Below are 23,470 nucleotides of genomic sequence, written 5' to 3' on the forward strand. Positions count from 1 at the left end.
TTATTACATACTGGATCACTTCTTGGTTTGCAAACAGCAGGTCTGAGGATAGCCATAAGCTGAAGAGGATTGTGAGAATAGTAGAAATGATTATTCTCTGTTTGAAATCTACAAACAGCACTGCATGGGCATGTCCTACCAAGAGGACTACCCGAGGGCCGACCTGCTCCGCTTCTGGACACACACGAAAGATTAGGTCTCTGCCAGTTTGATAATGTTTTGTTTTCTTCTCAAAGAGCGGGAGGCTCTGGATGAAGAGAGGAAAGTCTGGGGTACCTGCTTAGCGGGCAGCCCCTACGACCCAAATAAGTGGTAGAAAAATACAGACGGATCATTTGTTAGGTGTGCAACGTAAGTAATTGACTGTCTTCAACATTAAATCAAACCCTATTTAAAAAAAAATGTTTTCAGTGGGGAAACACATTGCGCCATCAATATATGCCTTTTTTACACAAACACAAACCTATCCAGTGCAATGCAGCAGAGGTGCAGGATGGACGCTGTGGTCAACAGGACGTCCAGAGATGTTCGCACCAGGCAGAAAATCTCTCCATAGCGCCACTGGCCAGTAGTCAGTTCGATGGCAGCAAAGGGCATCACGACCAGAGCAACCAGCAAGTCAGCAAACGCCAGCGAGACAATAAAGTAGTTTGTCTTTTTCTTTCTGGGAGAAGAAGACAACCATAAAGAAGTTGGAGAAAAAAAAGATCCAGAAAAAGTTTGATTTACTCTAAATGTTCTGTCTTTAAAAAGGGGAGCGGCTTAGTCGGCGCATCTCTGTAAAAATATGAAAGACAGGCATGTTTTTGAGTACAGTTTTATAAATAAATAGTATTAACTTCCATTCCTGCAGTAAAGTCTATCTTAAATAAAGGTCTTTAATAAGGTCTCAAAACTTTTGAGGCACAGATCCAAAAAATGTATTTTTGGGGAAGTTACCAAATGTCAAAACAAATTAATGCCCATCTTTCTGTCTACCTGACGGGGTTTGTCATGACAGCCTGAATGAAATTTGAGTGCTCTGACATTTGATGGGTTTGTTTAAATATTACTGCCAAAATGAGAACCATGTAGTTTGAGAAAAAACAGATCTTCAAATGCTGGTTTAATTTTAAAAGACGGAAAAAGAAATTCTGAAAGTCATTATCTCACGCAAAAAAACTATGCTACATTATGTCAGGTTTATTGTATTTATTTTTAAGATTACTAGATTTTTATTGTGGCTTTTCTGGACGTTCTCAAAAAAGATTTTAGGGAGCATTTGCAAAGTGGAGGAGACAGAAGATTTAAACCTTCTTCTCTGCTGAAGTCACAAAAACCACAGCTGCTGCTGAGAAAGACAACAGTGCTCACCGCAAGTGTCGGTCCTTGCAGAGCGCCACCATGACCAACAGGTTGCCAAAAACTGTCATGATAATGATGAGCGAGAGAAAGATGGTGAGAGCGATGGTCTCCAGGGAGCTCAAGAATTCCTGCTGCTCCTGTTGGCCCGGCTGTTGTTCTTCAGAGTTTTTTATATCATCCAACAAACTGCAAGAGAAAAATAAAACAAGTAACCGACCAATAAATCAGTTATTAGTTGCATATGCTATAGTCTGGTTATTGAATGGGATATGCATGATGTAAGTTTTACAATGGGTATGGATAGATTTATCTTAGTTTATCTTTGCATGTAAATTTGATTATTTTATATTATGCTACTTGTATCTTGTATCTCTGACGTGTATCTGAATTACATGTCAACTGATATTATATGTAGCCACCAAGAGATTGCAGATGAAAATCAGCTAACAGCTTAAGCTGGGACGAGTCATTTTTTCCCCAAATGTGATAAATGTTTCTTTTTGTGCATGTTCCCTCAGAAAAAAAAAAATCAATCAAATGGCTGTGGGGTGCTTTCATTTAGCACACTGTGTAATTATAGTTGGGCTGACACCTGTAAGTGTGATCAGAAGGTTATAATCACTCATGGTTGTCATAACAATTCAGATAATCAGAACCAGAATCAAACTTTATTAATCACAGAGGCACTGTTTTTTTTCCAGTGTGTAAAGATGGTACAGCATACATCTTTAATGACTTCAACAAATTTGAATTTATTTAGTACTTTCTTGAATCCACACAGGGTCAAAATTATACATACATACTCGCAATTAAATCTTTTAATAAGTGATGTTGTAATGAGTGAAGTTCCTACATTGTTTTTTAACTTCACAAAGCCAAGGCCTATTAAATACTTCTCATTAGTGCAACAACTGGTAGTTTCTTTTTGGCAGCAGAAAAAGTGTTTGTTTGACAATGGAAAAGTCAGTGAAGATCTAAGAAGAAGAATTGTAGGTTTACACAAGTTAGGAAGGTCTCTTGGAGCCATCTTTAAACACGGTCTGGAAGAAGACCCAAACTGCCCCTCTCAAATGAAAGGAAATTGGTTAGGATGTTCAGGATCAACACAGGTACTACTTCACTAATGGACTGAGAGAGTGCCAACCAAGAAAGAAGCCCCTGCTCCAAAATGAACACCTTCAAGTTCGAAATGCATTCTTGGGAAAAGCTTTATGGTCAGACTAGAAAACAACTGAGCTTTTTGGCCACAGGTTTGGAGACGTAAAGGTAAAAACACTGTGCCAACTATCAAGCATGGTGGTGGTAGCATCATGCTCTGGAGATGTTTTACTACCAGTTGTACTGGTACACAAAGTGGATGCAGTAATGAAAAGGAAAGACTACCTTCAAACTCTAGACTTCACCACAACAACACTGGCTTGGGAATGCATAAAGGAGGCTAACATTAAGCTTCTGGAACAGCTTTCCCAAAGCCCTAACCTCAACCCTACTGAAAATTAGTGCTAAAAACTCAGGTCCATGCCATAAAAACCAATTTAAATGAACTCTATTAATTCTGCCAGAAATAATGCTCAATCATCTGACCAGTGGATACTGAAGCATCTAGTTGAGGTGCAGCTTGCTAAGGAACATTTAACTAAATATTAGTGGAGGTGTATGTATATATTTGAACCTCTGTGTATACTTTTGATCCTCTTCGGATTAGAGAAAAATCCAAAACATATTCAAACTTGTGCATTCAATTCTTGTTCTTTAAAGTAATTAAAGTAATTCTATCCTGGAAAAAGAACAATTGAAATAAACCACAAAAAGCCCCAAACTGTGACATTCATGCTAAAGTTAGCAGGGACTTAACATACTTGGCTTATGATTGTTATGACTTACTGTTGAGGTGATGCTGTGGCCATCACTAGTCATCTGCATTGAGATTAGCAAAGGAGAGTCCTCATCACCCCATGCTACAGCCCTGTTGAAACACAAACACACACAACCATGATGTAATGTTACTGGCTCCTAAAGTAAGTCTGCATTTTTCTGAAAATAGTAGTTGACCTTCTTGAATCTGAACTGACTGGATTTCACATTCTTGTTTGTCCATCTTGTGGCACCCATTAAGGAGCCAAAAATGTGGTACTTGTACCTCAAATAAGTAATTAGATCACAGCTTGAAAACGTGCGATATTTATAGGGCAAACAGTCTGCAGCGGGCAGGCAGCAGCTGTTGCTGCCAGATTAAATCAGCATGTTAGTTTATCTTGGTAATGAAATAATAATATCATACATGAGTGAGTACCACAAGGGGAAATTCTCCTTTCTTACTTCCTTTTCATGAATGTCAAAAGTCGGATTCCATCTACTGATGGACTGCCGGGACTGGTAAAGATCAAAACCTTTGTTCCTCCCGTTGAAAGAAACGCTGTTTACGTTTGCTGCTCTTAATTATGCCAATGAAGAAAGCAATCCTAGTGAGACCACTTTAAAAGTCAAAGAATTATCAAGGTTTAGAGTTATCGAGCATGAATCTTGGATGTTTTTTGAACATCTGAGTCAGAAATTGCTCTTCACTTGCTATTAGATAGTGAGTTTGCCATTTTCTCGTGTTTTGCATATGTATGGTTCTTACTCCTTTTCCTTATATAGCGCACTTAATGCAACCCAAAGTTCTGTAGCAGTAGTAGTGCAAATAAGTAGTAAATCTGCAGTGTACCATGAGGGCCCCACTATCCCTATCCGAGCACTGTATACGATCATGCTTGGCACTGAAAGAGAAATAACAGATGGACGAGAGAAAAGAGTGCATAAACAGCCATAAAAGTATTCATTTTGGGAAAAAAACGTCTGTTCCATTTAAACACTTTGATAAAAGGCTAAATGAATTGTGCTTTTAACACACCCTGAAGTCTCTAAAGAAGAAGTAAGAAGGACTGAATGAGAGAATGATTTCAGAAAAAAATCAGTGTAGTCATAGTTACATCTTTCATGTTACTGCATCTGTGATAGATTGGCAAACTCTCCAGTGTGTATGACAGATACGGGATGGGATAGACTCGCGCACAACCACAACCCTGAACCCCAGATAAGGTGAAGAGGATGGATAGATGGATGGATGGATGGATGGATGGATGGATGGATAGATGCATGGATAGATGGGTGGATGGATGCATGCATGCATGCATGCATGCATGGATGGATGCATAGATGGATGGATGCATGGATGCATGCATGGATGCATGGATAGATGGATGGATGGATGGATGGATGGATGGATGGATGCATGGATGGCTACATGCATTCTGGACAACAAATATCAACTTTATGGCCATGGAAAAATTCTGGGGATGGACAATTTATTTTTGGGCTCAGTGTCTGCAATCCCAACAAAACTCAGTATCAACTCCCTACTGCTGGTGAGAAATATACCACTTTTACATCAAAGAAAATTGTGATTTGCCTTAAAAAAAACTAACAAGTTCTACAGGGTCTGGGGTCTGTATCCAGTGCTGTATCATTATTTTAGATTTTAGTTTCTTTCTCTGTCACATTTCTTTTTGTTTTCAGTCACTGTTTTGTGTTACTATTCAGAACTGCTTGGTTAAGTTTAGGAAATGATGCTTCTGCAACATGAAGCGCATGTTAGAGTTCCATTTTACGTTTGGCTAGGATACCAGAGTCACAAGCCCTGGGTTAAAAATATAGTAAAGAAAGAGGAGGAATCTCTGAGTCTCACAGCTGTTACTTTAAAACTAATACACTGTGGAGCATAGCTACAGCTAAATGTGATACATTAGACCTTTTTTTCTTGTGACTGGATTCCCGTTGAAATCTTTTTCATGTCAAACCAAAGAGGCAGACTTATCAGCTGATGTTAAGGTTAGGATTCATAAATATATTACACCAACTCAGGACAAAAGTACATACTATTTGTTTGTATAGTGTTTGCATACTATTTGACTGGAAATGACAAAAAAAACTCTAAAAATACTTGGAGAATATGCTCTCACATGTGACATTAAGCATCTGTTCATGAGGAACAACCTTTCATTGGCACAGTTGCCGATGCCTTATCAGCTTTAAGCATCTATTTCAACATGTGCATTTCTGCCGTTTTATGATCCCTGTCCAAGCTTATTGCACTTGAGGGTCAGTATCATTACCTGACAGACTGTGAAAGCCAACGCTCCTGTCAACAATACTTACTTCCTGTAGACAGATTACAGTTTACTGCATGCGATATCTGTGTATTATCCAGCTTTAAGTTGAATTTGAACTCGTGTCTGTTCCTGTGTTGACTATAATAAGACACATAGTGTAGATTTTAAAATTAATATTAATTTATTTCATCTGATTCATAATGAGTCTTAATCCTGGCTTAAAAAGTAAGTAATGCTTTTCTCGCTCTGACCTGTCCAGACTTACGTATGTTTTGAACTTGTACATAACATTTACTAGACATGAAAAATATAGTGGCGCTGAACAAGTGGGCTGAAACAAAACAGACGTGACAAGAAGTTCAATGTGTCTTTTATCAAATGCTCCATTTCCTTAAAGCAATTAGAGAAATAACATGACCCAGGTAGAGTACACCACCTCCGCTGCATCCTGCTTAAGAGTATACAGTGCATATCATTTGTACTTACAAGAGCCGAGAAGTTTTGGGTTTTTTTTTCAAACACATAAGGGACTCGTGAGGATAGATTATTAAAAAAATAATGTTCCTGAATGGGTTGTTCACCAAATTGGGCAGTATTCACAGGCATTTTTTTAAATCCATGATTCCACGATCACTGTGTCTTTATTTAAAAAAAAAAATACAAGCATTGATTTGAAGTACCTTGCTAGTATGGGGTTGGACCCCCTGTTGCCTTCAACAGTGCCTTAATTCTTCATGACACAGGCGCTGGAAACATTCCTCAGATCTTTTGGTCCATATTAACATGACAGCATCACACAGTTGCTGCAGATGTCTCTATCATGCATAGAATGCACCTCCCCTCATCACATCCCAAAGGTGCTCTATTGCAGTGAGATCTTGTAACTGTAAAGCTCATCTGGACATGTTCAATAAACCAGTTTGAGATTAGTTGAGATTTCTGACATCAGAAGATAGGTAAATCTTCTGGGGGCTCATAAAGAGATAGACATGGTCAACAACTACAGCTACGCTTATTCATTTTAATCAGCTGAAAGTGTGCCCACTAAATATCCCCCACATCATAGCTTCACCGGCAGCCTGAACCACTGATACAAGGCAGGATGGATTCATGCTTTCATGGTGCTTGGCGCTGTTTTTCCCAGTTTCCCATTCTTAGCTTACAAGAGCGGCACCCAGTGTGCTCTTCTGCTGCTTTGGGCAATCTGCTTCACAACTGATGTGTTGTGGGTTCAGAGACGGTTTTCTGTATACCTTGATTGCAACAAATTATATTTTTGAGTTTGGGTCATGTTGCTGCAATGTGGTTGGCTGGTTAGATATGAGCAGTTGAACAGCTGTACCTAACAAAATGGCCGGCGTAAATCAAAACTGGGGCATTTCAGGCCGTAAAGCATAAATAATGAAATAAAAGTCAACTTTAGAGTCCCTGTAAAGCGTAGCTTTTCAAGAGAAAATACCTATAACCCTGCTTCTTTGCTCACAATCATACACCTGGCCAATTCAACAGGCTCAAACAAGTATACTAACACCTTTAGCTGGCCCCCGGCTCATTAGACATCTGAGCACGTACTAGCTAAGCCGATTTTCCGTAATCTGTAGCAATTACAACACAAAACCACTGATTACAAACACAGTAAATATAGGTGAATGTCACGTTCCTGAAGGAATAATTCAGCTAAACAATGGTGCACAGATTGGATGGTGTTCAGCTTTACATTCAGCCCGTGTTCAATAGTCAGCTGAAATTTACTGATTACTGTTTGCATCTTAAATGGTGTTCACAGCAAACTAATCAGCATTTTTTCCTCTTTCAGCCACAAACACACTCATACGCTATCAACGCCACAACAGCAAAACAAACACAACCCACCCTGCTAGTCGTTGCTCACTCAGTTACTCACATGTCGGAAATGAGAAAAATAGTTGCTTAATCTGGAATTTCCTACAAAGGGAGGAAAGGGAGAGGAGAGATGAGCCATATTTCTGACTGCAATTTTCTTGTATGATGTGAGTCCAGGGGGGTGTGTTTTCACAGCTCACCGTGTCCATTTCACATCTGACTGACAGCCAAACAGAACAGGATGAACTCTGGAAAGCAGAGAGCATGAAGGCACTAGATTGCTTTTATGTCTCCTTTTTATCTGCTGCATACTCAACAGTTGACAATGTTAACATTTATTTAATGTTAATATCACCGTCACTGCCATCATAGGCTCTGAGCCTAAATAAAAGGAATAAGGCAGGTAACCAGCGCGCCATGTCTATTTATCTCAGTTGCTTTGGCTCAATAACAAAAAATGTGTCATTCCTACATTTGAGGAAATGTAATGCACGTGATTCTTTGTGGTCAACACAGGTGAAGCCAGGAGACTGAGCATTTTAAAATATATTCAATTCATGGGCACGAAGGAGCTGCAAGGGTCAACATTTGATGACCCCCAACAACTTATCAGTGGAAAAGGAAGAAGAGTGAGGATGTGTTAGAGAAAGACAGAATATAGAAATATAGAAATATAGACAGACGAGGAAGAGTGCAGAGGACGGATGGAGCAAACAGTGCAAGAGAGAGCATTAGCTATGAGGACGATAACAATTTGTGGCCAAACAAACAGAGGGTGACAAGATGTCCAGTGTTTTGTAACTGCAATATACTATCGCACCCAGCAGGGCGATATTTTGTTTCTTTTTGTAACAATGGTCTACTGTTTTTTTGTTTTTGGGTTTTTTTGTTTGTTTTTTTTGTTTTTTTTTGGGGGGGTGCAGTACTGTGTAAATTTTTAGCTTTTTTAAAAATCTGTGACTGTAACAGTGTTGTTGTTGTTGTTTACTATACTGTGTTAAAATTAGAGGAAAAACAGATCTCAGAAATCATTTTGGTTCAGTTTTTGAATCAGTAACTGCTGATGGTGCGGTGCAGTGTCAGCAGTAGGGCTGCACGATATTAGGAAAACCTGCGATGTGCGATAACTGTGATCAATACTGCGATAACGATATGACTTGCGATAAAATAAATAGCAAAAAAACAAAACAAAAAACGAATACATAATTTCCGTTTTACTGCAACAGTTTTATTTAATGAAAGCTGCTGTATTAGCAGTGTAACAACAAAGTGCACTTTAACATTGAAACATTGCCCCCATAAAAAAAATTCTGAGGCTTGAATTCTGAAAGACATCCTTCCCGGTCTCTAGAATTAGTTTTAAATAAACATAACTTAAATTATACTGCAAATTATCTCAGTGCAGCTGTTCATCATTTTACCACTCACCAAGTAGTTATGATGTAAGTCAAAACTGGAGAGGAAACTTTACTGTAGTGCTTGCGTAGTTTTCAGCTTGGCTCAGTTCAAACATGACGGTCTTGCGGCATGTTTCGTACATTTGTGGAATGGCGAGATGGGAAAAGTAGTTTCGTGAGGGGATGCGGTATCTCCGGTCCACTTTATGTATCAGACTGGTGAAGCCCTCTCTGCTAACTGTATTTATAGGCATCATGTCTTTGTCAAAAAATGTGTAATGGCCTCTGTTATTTCTTTGTAGCGCTTCGACGTTTTTTCATAAGGAGTTCCACTTGAAAAACTCTGATGCAGAGACGGCTGTTGGACTGCGGTGCTCTTTGTCTTGACATTAGCAACCTTTGTTTGGCTAGCCCTGTCTTTCTGTAACTATTCAAACAGTTCTCTGTGGTTGTATTGAAGATGATGGTGGAGATTAGTCGTGTTTCCTCGTGGCAACCACCAGAGTTTTGCGGAGCACCTGTATTTGGAGAATGTCGTCTTTATCAAATCCAAAGTACCTCCAAATAAGCGAGGTACTATTTTTTTTTTTTAGGCATGAGTTCATAGTCAGTAGCGTTCCCGTCATGCGTCTCGCTGTCAGCCTTTACAACTCTGACTCGTTGCTGCAGTGTTGTTCGCCCCCCACCTGCGTAGGAAGCGGGCCTCTAATCCATTTGATTGGTTAATGCTGTGAAGGGCTCTATTCGACTGGTCAAATGTATAAAGGGGTTTCTTTGATTGGTAAATTCTTTAAAGCACGTGTGTAAACATTTTAAGGTACCCAATTATCGCAGTTTACGTCGTCTTTTGCGATGGGCCCATCGCGCAGGCTGATATCGCGATGACAATAAATTTTCGATTTATTGTGCAGGCCTAGTCAGCAGTGATGTGGACTCTGCACCAGCCTGTTGTGATGAAGCGAGAGCTCAGCGTAAAAGTGAAGGTGTCGAAAAAGAATGACACTGGGGATATAAGTGGCAGAGTTTACTCTGAACGGTGGCTGGACTCCTCACTCATCCTTGTCTCAGCTTTAGAGATGAGGGTGAGGAGTTCGGCCATGCAGAGTAGACCCGTTGGTTTACTCTGGTTCGGGCATCTGACCAGGATGCCTACTGGGCAACTTCTAGATCAGGTGTTCCAGGCATGTCAAACCAGGAGGACTTCCTGAGGCAAACCAAGGACACACTGGAGGGATTACACCTCTTGGCTGACTTGGGAACACCTTAAATTGTGCCCCAGACTTAGATAAGTAGTAGAAGATGGATGGCTAGATGGTGCACAAAAGAAAGAGCATTTCTCATTCTCATTTTTCCATTTGTTCTGGAGTAACTGGGCAACTGACTTGACTTAGTGCAGCTGTTTGTGATTTACAAGAGCAATGTTATGTGGATCTGCCGGACATCCTCCTGAATAGGTAGACAAGTAACGATAAGAGCAGAATAAATGGATGTCTTTGAATGTCAATACAATTTTTTTTATCCTGCACATGGCTTCAAAATACACCAGGAGCATTTTAGCTGCAGAGTGTTTAGATCTACATGTGATCTTTTTTTAAAAAAAAATAAAGAAAGCTTCTTTATGCAGTTCCACAGAGCAAACTCCAGAGCTGAAAAAGGTGGAAGCAGAAACAAATATATAGTTTTGACCTTTATGGGTAATTTACCCCTGATAAAAACTCTGATTGGAGTGAGTTTTCGTCAGCATTTTTAATGGATTATCTATATAAAATGCTATCATTTTATTAGTCCATTTAGTAGCACTAATTAGCCAGTATGAGTGTTTGTGTGTTCCCCTAGACAATTTATGAGTGCAGCTTGCTAACCAAACCAGCTAGCATTAGCTGACAAATTAGCACTCCACCGTTTCATCCAAACAAGTTAATTATAGCCAAAATCGACAGCTTAAAACCAATGACTGGCACTCATCTTTTATACTGTCTGTATGCTGTTCCTGCGTTTAACTTCCTGGCACCCCCAATTGCTTTGTGAAGCTCGATGTAGCTTCTGTTTAAAACCCCCCAAAACAAAACACTTTTTTTATTTTTAAGGGAGAAAAGCCACTTCTGAGATGCACAGTGCTACATGTGTCGGAACTCCAAGCATCATGTTGAGAGCGTACGATGAGTCGGTATATTGTAGTGTAGTGCTCAAGCTGAAAAGTCCACACAGAAACAAAAAAGTTGGAGGGTCCACAGATGTCTGCACAGACAAAATTTGCGTCACTCGGACTCGAAGTGAAGTGAGCTGTTTATGAGAGCACTCAAAGCACTTTTATATTACAACCCACGTTCAACTATTCTGACACTCACACTTTGTTCCATGAACTTTAATTGCTTTATCTGTCTACACTCTGACAGTAATGGATGCACAATTCAGAGCCTATCTTAAACATGTGCATTAGATGAGCCAGGGACCGGTAGACAAGACTTGTTGTAGTAAAAGTACCAAACTGTTCTGTGGAAATAGGCCTACTATGTGCCGTAGTGTACTAGATAATATATAGGTAGGTATCAACAGACAAAACTCTGTTGGATAGTTCAAAGTAAAGGATTGAGGCAGACAGATTTGTGCTGAAATGGAAGAAGAAATAATCTAAAAAAAAAAATAATAATGTGTGAGAAAAGGAAAATTAACTCAAAAATCAACCCAGTACCCACAGGTGGTTTTGAGATGCAAGCACTGCGTGGCCTACAACATCATAGCACAGCTATACAGTAGAAAATGAAGATAAATAAATATCACATCATATACACGCACAACTTCAAACAGATCCACGTATCTTCTCGATACAAACACCTTTATGTCTTAATAGATGTAGCCTGTATAGATGCAGACAGAGGCTGAGTGACAAACAAAAACAAACAGGCAGTCACATGATGCAGGAGAACTGACTGACTCATCTGAACTGAGCTGCATTTAGAAGATGCTCACTCGCCATCTGGGCATCTTCCTGATCTGCTGGGCTGCACAAAGTGAAAAAAAAATGAATATGTGGATATTGAAGTCCACCGGGTTTGTGCTCCAGTCAAAGATATCCCTTAAAACAGCGGTCCCCAACACCCGGGCCTCGGACCGGTATCGGTCCGTGAGTCATTTGGTACCGGGCCGCGAGAGTTGAGGCTCAGGTGTGAAATGTATAGTTTTCAGGGTTTTTATCGGTTTTCAGCGTTATTTTGTTATCGTTTTTATCGTTTACTCGGTTTTCCTGGGTCTTTTCATGTGTGTTATGAATAAATTTTCTTTTTTTCGGTACCGGTACTAGTTTTATTTTGTTGTATTTATCCACGACACCTTAAAGGCCGGTCCGTGACAATATTGTCGGGCATAAACCGGTCCGTGGCGCAAAAAAGGTTGGGGACCGCTGCCTTAAAAGACACAAAATCACTTCTGTGATTCTTGATTTATGCTGACAGTCACTATTAAATGTGTGTAAATACTAAAACACCTCTTCAAATGCCAGAATACGGGACTGCACAGATAAGAAATGCAACAAACAATTAGCGGTTCATTAGACTTTTGGAAATGTGCTTGTTAACTAACTCTAACTCTATATTCAATGGGAAGACAGTAAGGTAAAGACAATCTAGAACAATCAATGTACAACTGTAGTCTTCTTTATCAAGCAATCACTTTTGTCACTGTAAGCTGTAAAATTTACTTCATGCTACACTTACAAACTCTGTAAAAGTGAAGGTTTCCCAGCATGTGTAATAAAATTCAAATAATTTGTTCTGACAAATGTGAGCTAATGCTATTTGTCAAACATATGAAAGATGCAAATGTTCTTTTTCTGCTAAACAGCAACAGCAGTGTGTGGAGACCATTGTACTGCTTATAAAGCAGTAAAGGCAACTAATTAATTCCTCCTTAATTCTCACTTGTCTCTTGTCAGGTGGGACCTAAATACTTCTCACATATCCTCACACCTCTGATTGTGAGCTTGTTGAATCGTTTGTGTGTGCCCATATGCACATTTGTTTGCTTGCTTGCATGTGGAGGAGCAGCCTCTCGCTCCATTGCCGAGGACACGTATCATGATCTTCAGTCCTTCATCCTGCAGTTTTAATTGTTTGAGAGTAAGGTCTGAGTAAGCAAACTGCTGCTGGGGAGGCTTTTCTCACCACCTGAAGCTGCGGAGTGCAAGTTAATACTAACGATAGCAAGAAAATATCAGATCTGGCATTCATTATATTAATTCAGTCCCATATTACACATCCATAAATCTATAAAAAGATCATTTTGTTTCATCTGTTTTTCCCAATTAAGTCATTTGCCTGTATCCAAATCCAACCAAAGTGATTCTAGAACAGCGCTTACAGTATAAACGCCAACATGCCAGCCACCTACACACACACACACACTGTGCTGTAATCCTCCGAGCCACCCAGCTCCCCCCTCTCAATACTACTTGTGTGTGTGTCATAATAATTGGAAATGAAATGTAAACTGGATAAATTCAAATCCAGGATAACAGGCATTTTACACAAAAAAAATGACAAAAAAATGACAAATGAAAAGTGAATATATTTTTGGATGAATGGTGCAAATCCACAGTAGATCCATTTGTGCTAGTTAATTAGTACTTTGGTGTTTTATTAGCAGTTACTCTGGGTATTGAGTGGCTTTGGGACCTGGTAACTCTGATTCTGGTGACCTAATTTAGCACTACCATATAAATGAGTTCCTCAGATTTACCCTAGTTTTTCTTTTTTCAAAATAAAAGCATAAAATAATGGCAAGTTTTAGGAAACTAATTAACTTTGGGCTGATGGGAGGAAATAAGACACTGAGAGATCTACATACTGATTCTACATTCTGATTCTGATTCTGTGGTTTAGGGCTAACTGATGACAATAAAGAAACTCCAGTGTACCAACTTGCTTTTGTTTCCCTGTTTCGTTGCACTTCTTTTGTTATGAGTCACTGTGCCATTTGCTTTGAGGACATTAGCTTTTACAGGCTATAAACTGTTTCAAAACAAAACTACTTCTGCACTGGTATTATCATGCAAGCAGGCAGGAGGCATAGTCTGTGGTTTACTGGACAATTTTCAGCTGAATTATGACTAGTACACATACTTTACACACAATCATTGCGAAAAGCTTGTGGCAGCTTCAGTGACTCCATGCAGATCTTCATAAATCCTGTCATCTAACGCTATAGTCACGCTATGCAAAACAGTGAATGGGGACCGCAGCAGAACGAAATTACTGCATCGATGTGCAATGAGTTTGCAGTCCGGTTTCCGTTAAAACGGTTGTTTTAGAGACAGGAATCAGGTCTGTGACCTGTCACAGTCAGATGGTGAAATGGCAACGAAATGGAACCAATCTGAAATCAGTTTGTGATTGAATGTGCTCAAGGTGGCAATCACATGCGATCTGTTTGTGACCACAGAATGATTAACTGTGATAAACTGATGAAAATCGCAAATGTTGCCATTTACATACACAGAAATTCACATTAACTACTCAGAATGAACTGGTTCTTATATTGCGTTTTACTATTGTAACTAAGTGAGCACTGAAAGTGATTTATACAACATGCCTCATTCACACAAGCACTTTTTTCTACCTGTGCTTTCTATCTAACAACACCATCTCTGAGTTCAGTATCGTGCCCAAGATCAAAGGGATCAAACCACCAACCTGCTCTACCTCCTGAGCTACATACAGCCACTCCAATACTCGACGTCCAAAAAGCTGTTTGACTCTGATTGGTGAGCAAGTACCTTGCAATCAAAAGCTGGTCACCTTAGTTACTTGCAATCAGTCTACAACAGCAAAGAAATCCAAGACAATTTTTTCTCTAGAACTCCAGAACTACTGGCTCTTAATAGACTGTTGAATTGTCAGATTTTCAGTGACCAGTCACAACACTGGCATCTTTGGAACTATCAAAAGCTACAATTTTCCTTTTGTTAGAGAGCTATAAACTAAATGAACCACCTGATTTTTAAATTATAACTTACCATGCTATACAGCACTAGTATACAGTACCCAGTTCTTCAGAAATTCAGAAAGAAACAAAAATCTGTATAATATTTCACTTTTACACAAACAGATTAATTACTTTTGCTGTATTAGTCACCTAAAGCAACTGACACCAGTCAAACAGGAAAAAGACGGACACATTCCAGACTGGTTGGATCTAGTCTAGTCAGAATCAACATCTCAAACTAGGCTCCAGTGTTAGGTAGCAATTTAGAGACGACTGCAGTAAATCAAATCCAACGCATACTCCACTCACAAGCTTCTTTCTCTGTTAACAAAAGCTCTAAAGATGTAGCACTGATGTCAGAACAGGACAGTTGGTCTGGTATTTTTATAACCAGCTGACATCTACAAACAATTCGCTTTTTGCTTTTTTTTTAATTTAACATCGCACTTAGCAGCCAAAAATAAGAGGATCGCTAAATTGTTAGAATATCAACTACAGCTGAAAACAGATGAACTCCACTGATAACTATAATTACATGTTTCACAAAAACTAAGCTCTCAGTCAACTTCCAGTTCTCAATTGATTTACATTCATTTGAGAGCACATAGGTCTGTGAAGGTTCTCAGTCATCCAGGTCATCGTAGTCAAAGGAGCTTGCAAAGAAAAGCGTCTGGACTTCTTTAAGTTACTTTCAAGTAACTTAAAGAAGTCCAGACGCTTTTCTTTGCAAGCTCCTTTGACTTGAGAGCACATAGTTCCTCTCTTTGATTTCAGAGGTATACTATAAAGAAAAAAAACTCTTTGATCATCTGTGGAGCACAATTACAACACTCAAATTAACATCTATACGCGATTCTGATATTCTAGTAATATTCTAATATTCAAACCCTGTCCTCACAGCGATCCCCTAAATCACACACTAGTGTGCTACATGCATGACTGGAACAAGCTGCAAGTCTAAGCACATGGAGTGTGTATTGTGGATAAAGCTATGTGGGTAATGGGTTGTGAGCGAGTAATCGAGCGTGCTCGTCACAATCAGCATGCAAGCTCAGAAATGAAAAGGGGAAGAATGGACAATGAGTACATAATACAGTACAATGTGCAGCATATAAGCATGCATGCACAGAGGCTGTGTGGAAAAGGCAGGCAGGCTGTGGAAATCAAACATCAACCAAGTGCCATCACCTACTTTGGGCCTTAGTTTTTCTCAGAGCGCTAGTGTCGACTTCACACTTACAAGACACTCAAGGAAACTATTATGCAATAAAAGGAATAACAATACCAAGAAAATCATCTTCTTATCAAAAAATTAGACCAAATTAAAATTAGAAGTGATTAAGGAAACAACTATTTAAAAGTCATGCTGAATGACATTAATTCAAGCATGTGCAATGTTTCACTTTGCTTTGCATGGCCTTCTTTTTAACAAAGGTCCATTTATTGAAGCTGAACTCCTATCTGATGGTCCATTTGAAGTTCTTCTTTCAAGAAATTTTACTGCAATAATATTTAACTGAAAAACTGATACCATCAACTGTATATATCACCAAGAATAGAAGCATGTGACAAGCTGTTTCCGAGTAACTTTGCATCTCTCTACAGAATAAAAAGTCTCATTCAATTTTTCTTGGAAACACACACACAGACACGCACACTTTTGCCCTGTCTCCCTGATGTGCAATAGTACCAAGTGCAATTTTCCCAATATAACAAAGTATTTTATTCTATTTGTATCTATTGTATATAATATTTTATTCTATTTTGTATAGTATGTTATTCTATCTTATCTTATCTTATCTTATTCTATTCTATTGTTTTTTCTTTTTTTCTTAATTTTCACTGCTCTTAACTTTGTGCCGTGACCACAAAATTTAGCACGGGTGGGACTAATAAAGGTTTATCTTATCTCTTATCTTAAAATAAAAAGAATACATTTTTCCAGTAATGAAACTCTACCCTGTTTTGTAGTCACAGGATTCTTTTACTGGGCATTTTAATCACAAATCTGACATTTAATTCTTGTTGCACCAAACACGAGGCTCACGCTCAGGTTTCACTTCTGCACAGCAGATTATTATCTGCTTTAGAAGCTCCCTCACCTAGATTAGTATCTGATAACAGTCAAATTTGGAAATGATGACCATGTTCGGTTGTCACTGGAGCGTGACAAGCGAACATCAGTGACCAGGGATGTAGCTCAGTCGTTTACTTAGTGCAGGGTACTTTCAGGCAATCTTCAGAACACTAGTCAGCTGTCAGCAGTGTCATTCACACGCATGTCTAATAAGTCACCATTATTTATTGATTTATCACCATATATAACATGTTAAGTAATCAAAGAGACCAGTATTACTATGCTACTTACTATGCTGATGCTAGTTCAAGTGTAGCCAGTGGAAGCTGTTTTTCAACCCAGACAACAATAAGCAAAATCAAATGACTTGTGTTTACTGGCTGTAAAAATGTAAAAGCATTTCCAGTTTTTATTAGCAGTACACCAAAACAAAGAACTTACAGTATATCTGTGTTGACAGTAGTCTGTTTACTATAGCACATATTACGATAAGCTATCTTTGTCAATAAATTGAGATGCAAAAGACGGATATGGGTGAGGTAACACTGATAATGAATGAGTCCTGGTCCATGCTGGGAATCAGGCTAATGAGTTGGCATTTGTACAGATGGCCTAAATTTAGCCTGAAGGCGGTGGCTTTTTCCTACATGTCTGTAGAGAGTGGCTAATAAGGACAGTAGAGCAGGTGATGGGAGAGCCAGGAAACTAACTATTTCTGGGACCTTAAAATTTTAAAATCTTGTTTGACTGCTGGAAGGTCACTCTAGTTCACTCACTGTCTCTAAACACTATCCTGTTTCATCTGCCCGATTCACCTTAAGACACCCATACCTGTAATCTGGTCAGGGCTTTCAGTCAGCTGGCTGCTGTCCAGCACTGGATTTGCACCTCCCTTAGGAGTGTGAGTTTTCTTCTAATATAAAAAAAATTAGAATTTTTTTTTACCATGATTTATAATTTTGGTACCATATGTTATCTAATAATAGTAAATTAAAATTAATGTTTTGATTTCTAAAATTTACTTTATGTTCCTATACCAGATGCTACCAAAGGATACAGGATTGGGGGTATTTAGTCTTAAAAACAGACAATGACGCTCTAGTGGTCTTTATTTTTGAAGCCACGTCAAGTTGATTTATTACGAGAGAGTGGAATTAAACAATGGCTGATGCATCCTGTGTGCAAACAATGTACACCCAGATGAAAAAGAAAGTTCCTCGCAGGACTTTATGTAGTCCTGTGAGAAAGTACATATACAATAACTGCTTCCATAAGAATTAAGAGGGTGGAAAGCAGCATGGTACTGATCATCAAATCCACTTGATTAACTGATCATCAGCAAATGTGAGCACCTCTATCAAAACAAAAACTTTGGGAGGTTGCTGGTCTGGAGCATTCAGGTGTGTGTTAAAACAATACACAGTCTTCCCAGAAGTGGATGTCCGGCAAATTCACCCCAAGTTCAGACTGTGCAACGCTCACAGAAACGAGATCAATTCAAGAGCTACATCTCAAAATCTACAATCAGTTAACATGTCAGCAGTACAACAGTAAACGGTAACTTTAGAAAAGACTAAACGCAGCTGGGACTAAATGCAGCTCCAGCCTCCACATAAATTGGATAAGGCAAGACCAAAGTGTAGATGTCTTGCCACAGTGGATGTCACCACATCATATCTGATGAAAAACAAGCACACTACATTATCATAAATACCTTATACCAACTGTCAACATTATTTGGGTTTGGAAAAGTTCTCAAAGAAGTTCTTTGATCGACCTTCGGAGCCCTACTTGCACTCACTGAGCTGCTAGTTCAAGTACAGTCAGTGGAAGCTCTTTTTCCAACCCCACACAACAATGAACAAAGTCAGTTGACATTTGATTTGGGCTTGTTTAGCAGCCACGGGATCTGAGCATCTTGCAGTCACTGCAGTCGACCATGTCGACATTCTGGAGTCAAATGTAAGGCCATCTCTCCGAGAGCTAAAGGTTGGCTGAAACCAAGTCATGCAACAGGGCAATGATCCCAAGCACAACAGCAACTCTATAGCAGAATGGCTGGAAAGTGGGACAATCATGGTGTTGCAATGGTCCCCACAATGTAAGAGACTGAAGTCACACAGAAAACTATTACAAAACTATACTCAGGGTGGTTCTACAGTATAATCTACTGGATCTTGGCATTTTACAATAAATAAAGGCATGACAATAAACCACGTCAATGTTTGCCACCTTGATATGAATATCAGTTCCCAGTGTGGACTCAGTGAAGATGTATCTGACACCCCTACTTTCAGGCAGTGTGGAGAATTATGACTCTTTATACTGACCCACATTATCAAACACATCCCCTCACTCAAATCGGGAAATACCTCAAGTGAGTTCATCAAACAAAACCCCGCTTGGCAAATCCAGTGCAACATTAAAAACAACCTGCTGCCCTCATAAAAAGTCACAAAGTGATTTACTAAACTGCATTCAACATACTCTGCTGACAAAGACTTTCCCACAATAAAAGGCACATAAACATGATTAAACACCCTCACAAAACTTTTATAGTAGCAGTAGCTGTTGGTTAGGTTTTACGTAGTTAATCAAAATAATTTTGTCACCAAGCAAGAAATTTGATTACACTCAGTGTCAGCATTTTTAAAACTCTTCCTTTCAACATTTTTACACAAACTGCCCACTAGGTTATGTTATGGTTATGACTATTGCTGATCACACATCTGTGAAAGTAGGTAGGCTCTGGTCTTTATGAAAGTTAGACCTGCCTCCACCACCCAGACCTTCCTATTTTCTGTAGATACTGGGCTGAATGTTCGTCATTTACATAAGCACATAATCTGCTTTTGTTTTAAATTACTGCCTGGGAGGCTTTTAGAAAGTCAGCTTTTCATGTCTTTAAAAAAAAATCCTGTCCTTAATTCTCTCGTTAACAAAGGCACACAGACACACACTTTGTGTGACCAGCGCAGTGTATCAGAACACTCATTTTACTGTAGAGCGCTATTACATTGTTTACAGTCAATTAAAAGCTTAATCAAGTGAAGAACAGCCTCCAGCAGCTGCTTGGCATGCTGAAGTGCATTCAATAGATGGTGTGTGTATTCGAGTCCAGCCTCAAGTAGATCTATATGCGTGCATGGCTCATGTTGTTATATAGCAGCAAAGGAGAAATTAGTGCATCACCTCTGTGATGAAATGTCACTGATTAGCTCCCTGTTCCTTAGAAACTGAACAACATTTGACCTTTTCATGTGTCCCGACACAGGCACTGAAGCTTCAATGTCCCCTCATTAAGCACATCGAGTGCATGTTTACTCATCCATACACTAAAGCTGACGCACCTCTAAGTCAAATAATAGATGTTAGGTCATAAAACATGCGATCGGCGGTGACCAAGAAGAAGAAGTTCCCCTGCATGAACTTACAGCAAAATGAAGAAGAAGAAGAAGGGTGGCATACTAAATGTTAGAAGCTAATTCACAAGAAAATAGTACACAGCAAGTTGAGAAAACAAATAGATTCTTAGAGCATGTCCATGGGTAAAGAATCAAGATGGGAAAAAATAGCTGTGGCCTCATCTTTTTTTTTGCTCACAAGCAGGTGATAAGCTGCAAAAAAATTATAATTCATGACACTGCATGGTGATCAGGCATGAATCAAGGAGTGACAGACAGGCTACTGAAATCATAAATTCATCTTCTTTCATGATGGAGACAGGATTGGTTACTTTGTCACTCACATAGTCTATTCCCACAATGTGCCAATCACTCAGCTTGACAGTGCGGATAAGAAAATACAAGTTGATGAGGTAAGTCTCTCCTTTGGGTGCATGAGTGGAAAAATACGAGGAAAAAAAAGCAGCTGAAGGTATGTAATACATGTAAAAAAACAAAAAAAAAAAAAACTAAAACAAACAGCTGTGGAGGCACAAGTTGTTCATTCTTTTTGGCTAACAAATGTGTGGGAAAATTATAATTGATGATAAGCAGTGGTATTCACACAAGAGTCAAGTACTTATAGAGAGGCTTAGATTCAAATTAAAATCAATTTTAAGGCTGGAGACAGGATTAGGCTACTTGGCTGGTCAAGCAATCCTGCAAGATGTCAGTCAGTGTGATAACGGTGATAAGAAACTCCAAAACAAGAACATCAAAATAAGAAAAAAAAGTTTACATTTGCGTTGTTCTCTTTGTTATTATTATTGATTTCTTCGTGTTTGCTTGCTCTCGACAGTAGGTGTGTGTGAAGTTGTAGTGAGCACACGGTATCCCTCTTTCTCTTTGCCAAACTTTTAAAAAATGTTCATGTAAGGCTCTTACCTGTGTCGGGCTCCACGCCTCCCTTGCGCACAGTCAAATATTCCCCCTCTGCGCGTGTATTCCCCTTATATTCCTACTGACATGACAGAAGTGTGAAAGCTGCCGCGAGCCCGGCGAGTCTGATACGCACGGGCTGCAGACGAGTGACCGTCCCACCAAGACAGAGAGAGAAAGAGAGAGAGAAAGAGAGAGGCGGGGTGATCGTTGCCGCCATCGCGTGGCAAAGGGGGGAACTGCATGCTATAGTACAGCTGCGGGTGACCAACTGGCCCACTTCATGTGAGAGTGGACATCATATTTTACCTCTCTATCCCACATAATTAGAAGATACTTCACATTTGCAGTGGTCAAAAGCCTTCACTGTAGGACATGAATGCTTCTAAAGTCAGGCTTTTTACGCAGCTGATGTGACGAAAGAAGGTTAACCTGTTTTCACACCCGACGGGAAGGGGCGTTTCTAAGATTTTTCTTTTTTGACCGGGTGGCACGGGGCGGGGAGGGGGGCAAGAACGAGAATATTTAATCAAAACAAAATCAGACGTGAAAAAAAAAAACAGTAGTGCAGCAAATATACGAAACATACTTGGATATATGTTTTTCAAAGTGGATGACAAAATGCAGTAAAGTTTACAGTCTTGTGCAGCTCAGTGCTGAGGTGTTTGATGAAAATATTTAATCAAACACCTCTGCACTGAGTTTTACCTAAAGTTTTTCAGATTCAAATGAAAAAAGTGATTCTGTGTTGTGTCTGGGTTAGGGTTATATATCACATTTTTGTCAGTTGATTTTTGGTGCATCATTGCATCCTGGTACCTTACATTTCCCTTTACCCTCTCTCACACACACAAACTTGCACACATGTCATCATTTACATACACACTATTGCTTAACGACACACACAACCATTAACTGATCCCCAGTCTCCTTACTGTGGATATTGCTCACCGTTTCTCTCATCAGGTTCACTGAATGAACTTGAATGACCCTAACTGTCCCATTACATTTTTTCATCCCATAAAAAGTTCTTGTGCCCATGTTAGTCAGTGGTTTGCCTGCTTATATATCCCACTACTCCACACTCTCAAAATGTGAACACAGAGGTTCTCCCTGTGACCCTCCCTCTTCACCACACCTGATCCAAATTTAATGTTGACCAGTTAGCTGAACTTGGTGACTGCCCCTGATGTAAAACGAGTTTGACATCCCTGGACTAATCCGTCTTTACAACGTCAATCTAAATTACGGGCAACACCTCAACGCATCACTCTCTGGTGCAGGTGGGCACTTTACGGTACCTCAGAGAAAACAGAAACAACATTAAGCTAGCAAGAGTTCGCAAGGTCACTCGTGTGGATAGTCACAGATAAATAAGGAATTAGTTCGGACCTGGACCTGGTTTTAAAAAGTTGAGAGTTCCTGGTGTTCTGACAGTGCCATTTACAAGCCAAACAGAAGATAAACGTCGTTGCACTCAGATTCTGAATGTCTAAACTACCAGGAAATGCAGGTGTATCGCTGCTCGGGGACAAGTCCCTGGAGTTCTACCGGGACCCGGTGAGCTTCTGCCAGCAGAGGATCGAAAAACACCGGAGCAGAATGTTTCTCTGTCGCCTAATGAACAGACCGACAGCCTTTATCTGCTCCGTGCAAGGGATGAGAGAGCTGCTGTGTGGTACAGTGAACACTTTCTCTTTTACGACACATAGTTAAACTTTGCTTCCACAGTCAAAGGGATATATGGAAAGAAATTTCCTCGAGTAGTCCATGGGAGAGACTCGGGATAGTATTGGGGGAAAATATTATTATTATAGAAGTTTAATTGTTTTTACCTTTACAAATGATTTAAATACTTGCACTTTAATAAATTACTCATATTATATTGCACACTTCAAATGAGGATAGGGCCTATTCATTGACCAAAATATACCGAGAGAGAGAGAGAGAAAATAGATTTTTTTTTAAAGCGTTAATGTTAACACACTGCATTTATTTGTGATTTAGATTTTTTTTAATACATGACTTACTGGACATTAAAGTTTTATAATTTAAATTTTAAAGCACATGCTAGCGGTAGGAATTTGTGTAAACAAATTTAGTCCCCTAAATACAAATATCTCCAACCTTAATTTAGTCGTTTCTGCCTCTCACATTTAAACAGTTTAAATATCCCATGGCATGATTTATTCAACTTATGCATCGTGATGTGATGATATTTTTGTTATGCTGTAAAATAGGAATGAGATCACAGATGCACTCATGAGAAAAAGTAGAGATTTTCCATGCATGTTGTGTTTAGTACAAATGAAGCAAAGTGTGACGTGGACGTTTGATTGAAGAGTATGCAGTGATGTT

General features: G+C 39.3%; 2 protein-coding genes across 4 annotated transcripts in view; one reads left to right on the forward strand and one right to left on the reverse strand.

The window, feature by feature from the left end:
• LOC146383572 (5-hydroxytryptamine receptor 4) overlaps positions 1-21,262 on the reverse strand; it is a 59,773-nt gene extending 38,511 nt beyond the window's left edge. For both annotated transcript variants that reach the window (XR_014800772.1, XM_084934889.1), the window contains exons 1-4: positions 21,119-21,262; positions 3,229-3,310; positions 1,354-1,530; positions 464-664 (exon numbers count right to left, since the gene is read on the reverse strand). Coding sequence is in view for 1 of the 2 variants with exons in the window: in XM_084934889.1 (XP_084791015.1) it covers positions 464-664; positions 1,354-1,530; positions 3,229-3,251 (401 nt within the window). In the remaining variant the exon portion in view is untranslated. The remainder of the gene's footprint in view (positions 1-463; positions 665-1,353; positions 1,531-3,228; positions 3,311-21,118) is intronic.
• A 1,016-nt stretch (positions 21,263-22,278) lies between these two features.
• The window catches only part of LOC146383573 (uncharacterized), a 47,283-nt gene continuing 46,091 nt past the window's right edge, over positions 22,279-23,470 (forward strand). Inside the window, exon 1 of one of the 2 annotated variants that reach the window (XM_084934892.1) lies at positions 22,279-22,790. In XM_084934892.1, the coding sequence (XP_084791018.1) occupies positions 22,601-22,790 (190 nt within the window). In that variant the 5' untranslated portion in view covers positions 22,279-22,600. The remainder of the gene's footprint in view (positions 22,791-23,470) is intronic. The other variant, XM_084934890.1, reaches the window with a different exon arrangement.

The sequence above is a fragment of the Perissodus microlepis genome, chromosome 7 (assembly GCF_051167445.1).
Source record: "Perissodus microlepis isolate ML-2025 ecotype Zambia chromosome 7, ASM5116744v1, whole genome shotgun sequence".
In the NCBI taxonomy this organism is placed as follows: Eukaryota; Metazoa; Chordata; class Actinopteri; order Cichliformes; family Cichlidae; genus Perissodus; species Perissodus microlepis.